This window comes from Octopus bimaculoides, chromosome 25, assembly GCF_001194135.2.
Source record: "Octopus bimaculoides isolate UCB-OBI-ISO-001 chromosome 25, ASM119413v2, whole genome shotgun sequence".
Lineage (NCBI taxonomy): Eukaryota > Metazoa > Mollusca > Cephalopoda > Octopoda > Octopodidae > Octopus > Octopus bimaculoides.
In genome coordinates this window covers 5,313,253-5,319,049 of record NC_069005.1, presented here as the reverse complement: position 1 = coordinate 5,319,049, position 5,797 = coordinate 5,313,253, and the positions used below count along the sequence as shown (strand labels likewise).

At 36.4% G+C, this 5,797-nt stretch overlaps 1 protein-coding gene across 1 annotated transcript in view; it reads right to left on the bottom strand.

Annotated features, from left to right (window-relative positions):
- Positions 1-248: 248 nt before the first annotated feature.
- The window catches only part of LOC106884060 (DNA-binding protein D-ETS-4), a 13,142-nt gene continuing 7,593 nt past the window's right edge, over positions 249-5,797 (bottom strand). The window contains exons 4-6 of the mRNA XM_052976671.1: positions 4,338-4,541; positions 1,914-2,195; positions 249-1,261 (exon numbers count right to left, since the gene is read on the bottom strand). Of these exons, the coding sequence (XP_052832631.1) occupies positions 948-1,261; positions 1,914-2,195; positions 4,338-4,541 (800 nt within the window). The 3' untranslated portion in view covers positions 249-947. The remainder of the gene's footprint in view (positions 1,262-1,913; positions 2,196-4,337; positions 4,542-5,797) is intronic.

The window sequence follows — 5,797 nt, the reverse complement described above, 5'->3', positions numbered from 1 at the left end:
TAAGAGTGTTCTTTGCATTCATGATATTTGAATTATACACATACACACACATGTACATGTGTGTGTATATATATGTATACACACACACACACACATATATTCATTCCAAGACATTTACTGGATGATTTTAAAATGATATTTAAGCATTTTTGTCATTTTTACAATATCTACAAAAAAAAAAAAGCTTAAATTAAAAATGTTTTTTTCAAATTCTAAAATATGTAATAATAATAATAATAACAATAATATGAAAGAACAATAATGATATTTACAGTTTCTTACAATTGCCCAAGGGCCACACGTTTTGTAAGGGGCTTGGGGATGGGGTAAATGTCATGGTCAGATCGATTGACCCCCATAAAACGGCCCCCTACATTTGTTTCAAAAGACCCTTGGAATGAAAGGCAAAGCCAACTTGTTGGACCTTCACCTTAGAATGAAGTGGGGGAAAAAAAAATAAAAATACTGTAAGGCAATCTAGTCCGCCATCTTGTCTTTAAAGGAAATGGTTTGAAAAAATATATATAATGATGATGATAATAATAATAATAGTAGTAGTAGTAGTAGTATATAGTCCAGATAATATGATTACATTTTAATCATATTATTATTATTAATATTATTATTATTATTGTAGTCTTTTGTTCATCTTGGAAATTTGGTGTTTGACATTGGCTCTGCTGCCATCTCCTGCCTTTCCTCTCTTGGCCACAGACGCCACCAAAAATTGCCAAAAAATATTCCCTGTTGTGCAGCGAGCTGTTGCACAAACGAGATGACAACGATCAACGTTGCAATGGCATGATGCGATTAACAAAACTTTTTTTTAAAAAAAAGGGGAAAAAAAATACCAAAAACTCAATCTGCATCGCCATTTCATAAACTTATAACCAAAATCTTTGGTTTAAGTTTGCTAAAAGTCTCATGCTTTTGTTCCTCTCTTTGCCTTACAAATAAGGTGGACAGAATTTATAGACCAGGCGCCTGTTTTTCTCAGTCTTCTTAATTATACCTTTATTGTAATACTGTCGGATTGAGCGACTAAGTTTGTCGTAGTTCATTGCTGGTCTGTTCTTACGCTCACCCCAAAGTCGGGCAACGTGGCTTGAGTCCTCAATTTTGAAAACCCCTTGTTTGGGGTCCAACCATTTGATGTATTTTATGTATTTGTCTCCTTGCAACAGCAATTCTTTTAAAAACTGCCACAGGTGAATGTTCTGTTTGTGCTTAGTTATTTGAGGTGTGTCCCTTGGTTTTTGTTCTAAAAAAAAAAAAAATAGAAAAGATATATTTAGTATAGGTTATACTTCATACATAGACACACACACACACACACGTTGTCATCATTTAGTGTTCTTTTTTCCCATGCTGTCATGGTTGGATGGTTTAACAAGGACATCGATTCAGAGGGCTGTGTTAGATTCTATGTCTGCTTAGGCATGGTTTCTACAGCTGGATGCTGTTTCCTAATGTCAACCACTTACATCTGGCTGTAAAATAATGTCCCATTGACATATTAATCTAACCTACGTTTCAATGTATTTGATGAAATTTGTTGAAGCAGATTTTCTACAGCTGGATGCCTTTCCTGTTGTCAAACTTCACCTATTTTCAAGCATTTCCCACGAAGGAATCAAAACAAACAAAATCACTCGTGTGGTGGTTGTGCTCAGTCATTACGCGCCAAGACAAAGGTACGCAGAGACATAGACACACTCGATGGGCCTTGTACAGTTTCTTCTTTGAATCAGATCCACTAACAAGGCTGTGGCTGGTCTGTGGCCACATGGCCCACGGTGCTATATTGTGAGACTGAACCTGGGTCAACATGGTTGGGGACTGAGCTTCTTAACCACACATCCAGATCTGTACTTAAGAAGATAATAAAAATAGAAAATAAAAGAAAAACCTACCTGGGTATAAAGGTTCTGGATCAAAAGCCTTTTTGTCGATGGTCGTAATTGAAGTGCTAAGTTCTGAACTATTGGTACTGCTGTCAGAGCTATCGTTGCTGTCGTTTCCTTCGTCTGATCCGGAAAGACAATCGTTTGGGAAACTGACCATGTTCATGTATTCATTAAGCATCCTGAATTGTTCAGTTTTGCAACTGTCGGACATAGTTTGGTGGCTGCCAAGGTCACTACAGGAGTTGGAAGAGGAAGGTGAACAGGAGAAGGTGTCGGCAATTTGAAAATCTGAAAAAAGGAAAAAAAAATAAATAAATAAAATTAGACAAAAATAAAATTTAGATGAAGAAAATACAAGAATGATAAATTAATAAAATTCTAATTAATTTTCTTGATGTTGCTGGTGCTGGGTAAAAAACAACCAGTCCATACAGTAGTGGTTGGCATTAGGTAAGGCATCCAGCCATAGAAACCATACCAAAACTAATAGCAGAGCTTGGTACAGTCCTCTGGTCTGTCACTTCCTGTTGAACTGTCCAACCCATGCCAGCATGGAAAGCATACATGAAAGCCTTTAACATTTAAACCAGCTGTATCTGTCCAAAATATTCTGTTTTATGTTCAGAATGGCCAGATCCAGCCTTTCACAACTATCCTACAATGTCACTCTAAAAATAAACTATCTCGTCATTAGAATCTTGAAACTACAAGATGGTTCATGATTGGTTTGAAACAACGAGAATAATTAAGCATTGCATTTGACAGAGAAATCTGAATGCTAAAGGGTTTGATGATGATGATGATGACAGTGATGATGATGATGATGATGACGACGAACTAAAAAAACAAAGTGGAAAAAAGAAAAGCAACAGAGGAGTGACAGAGATATCTATATTGTTGTAATGAATAATAAATAACTACTACTACTATTATTATTATTATTATTATTATTATTATTATTAAAGTGACGAGCTGGCAGAATCGTTAGCATGCTGGCAAAATGCTTAGCGGCATTTAGTCCGTCTTAAAGACATTCTGAGTTCAAATTCTGCTGAGGTTGACTTTGCCTTCCATCCTTTCGGGGTCAACAAACTAAGTACCAGTTGAGTACTGGGGTCAATCTAATCGACTAGTCCCCTCCCGCAAATTTTCAGGCCTTGTGCCTAGAATAGAAAGGATTTGTTAAGAAGATAAATTTCAAAATCTGCTAACTAGAGAAAATGAAAGTAAAGTCATTGGCAAGGAAGGACAAATGTCCCTAATGTCTAATCCTCCATATGCATTTATATGTGTATTCCAGGTTCAAATCCATGACCCCACTTTTTAAAATTTTTTTTATTTCTCTTAACACTAAAAGAAACCTCACCCCCCCAGAAAAAGGTGGGGGTACATCTATTCCATGCTGTCCTATGTATATCCATTTCTGGGGCCTCTAGGATTCGTATGGAAAAGAAACGCAAGTGAAGATAGACCCACAGCCAGTACCACCACCACCACCACCACAACCGCCACCACTATGAATAATGAATATCACTATCTACCACATTTTTTGTTTTTTTTTATGACTTGGAGTTAGGAGGGGACAGCACAGATGTCCCCTCCACTTCTGGGCTCCTGGGATTGGCATTGAGAGAAGGGAAGTTTTACTGAGCAGATGATCATGCCACCACCACAACAACAACAACAACAATAATCAGCTGATAAGATCAGCAGGCTTCACAATTATTGATAAAATATATATCAGCGTGTGTGTGTGTGTGTGTGTGTGTTTGTTTTGTATTTCTGGTACTTTGGTTGTCATAGCAACTATCGAAAATCCCAACTAGTGTAGTTCTTCTGGATACCAACGTTGTCAAGGTAACTATCCACCGACCTTGGTAACTAACGATGTCACGTAACTATTTATCACAACATGACATGGCAACAAGCTGGCAAAATGCTTAGCAACATTTTGTCTGGCTTTACACGTTCCGAGTTCAAATTCCGTTGAGGCCAACTTTGCTTTTCGTCCTTTCGGGGACTCGCTACAAATAGGTACCAGTTGGACACTGGGGTCAATGTAATTGACTAACTTCACCTCCCCTGAAAGTGCTGGTATTGTACTAAAATTCACAACTATCATTACACAACTAGCACAGGAAAGAGGCCTCTACATGGCTGCAAGAAATAGTAGCTAAATTTACCTCTACATTAATGTCCTAAGAGATGGGAATGGCATGGATGGAGAGTCTTTGTTTGTAGGGTCAGTTTAATTTTGAACTGACCTAATAATAACCTAACAAAAGGATACGGGGTTTTAGTTGATTTCAACCAATTCTTAGGGTTGTAAATTTTAATGTTTTAGTCTTCTGTTTTTTGAGATGTTGGGGCAGGAGACATGTAGCATGTAACATGTAGCAGAAGCATATGAAGTACTGAAATCTTACTAACCATACATCAACTTCTGCATATCATTAAACAAAACGTCAGCTATGGCTTTGTGTTGCAGCTGGAACCGAAGTTGATCACGGCTCATCGTAAACATCATAGAGCCGTTTATATTAGGCCAATTAATAGAATCGACTGGAATGGCATACATGTCCAGTCTGCTGCTTATCCAATGTTTTAATTCGTTTTCTGACCAGTTGCGAGGATCTAAGAAACCAAAAGTGAAAACAAAAAGAAAAAAAAAAATACAATCATGCAAAATAAAAATTTGAAAAAAAAAAAAAAATTCGTTTTTTCTAAATAAGAATTTAATTAAAACTAATGGAAAAAAAAAACAATACAAATAAAGTCCATGCAAAAAAAAAAAAAAAAAATCAACTTTTTGTTTCTTGCAGGAATTGAACTCAGTACATGAGGGGAAACCAATAAAGAAATGTTCTGTATCTAAATGCTTCCCTAAACTCCTTACTGACTTCTCTGGTCATAATAATTATTGTCTTTAATTTAAGTGCAAGACCTGATTACCATCTCAGAAATAACGAAGGGGCAAAGTTGATCTAGGCAAGATTTGAACTCAGAACATAAAGACCCATTTTGTCCATTGCCATAATGTCCTAATGATTTTGCTAATCTTGGTACTTTATTTTGAGGCTGCCAGAACGATGAATGCCAAAAGAAACTTCACCATTGCGTAATATCCTGGGCAAGTGCCTTCTCCTATAGCCACGGGCCAACCAAAGCCTTGTGAATGGATTGGGTTGACAGAAACTGGAAGAAGACCAGTATGACTAAATATAAACACACACACACATATATATATATATATATATATATAAGCAATAGGAGGGACCACTATATGGATTCCTTGTATGCTAGAAATAGGTGTCAAACCATGAAAAGAAATAAACAAAGTGCTATTTTTATTTCTTTCCATTTGTCTAGCTCGTAAACTTAGACCGTCTTGCTAATTTGAGAACATAGATTTCATGGTAAGGCGGTTTGACATCTATTTTTAGCATACAAGATATCCACACAGTGTTCTCTCCTATTGTTTATATTCAAATAGAATTCACGGTCCTCGGATGTTTTTTAATTATGCTGACCACTGGTTGAAATTGATAGTATTTAATATTGATAATAATAATTTTTGTTCTTACTAAATATGTACTTTTTTAAAATCCTTTTTATTTGTTTCAATCATTTGACTGCGGCCATGCTGGAGCACTGCCTTTAGTCGAGCAAATCGACCCCAGGAATTATTCTTTGTAAGCCTAGTACTTATTCTATTGGTCTCTTTTGCTGAACCGCTAAGTTACAGGGACGTAAACACACCAGCATCGGTTGTCAAGGTGGGATTGAACCTGCAACCATGTGGTAGGTAAGCAAGCTACTTACCACACAGCTGCTGCTGAGCCTATATATACATATATACATATATATATATATATATATATATATATATA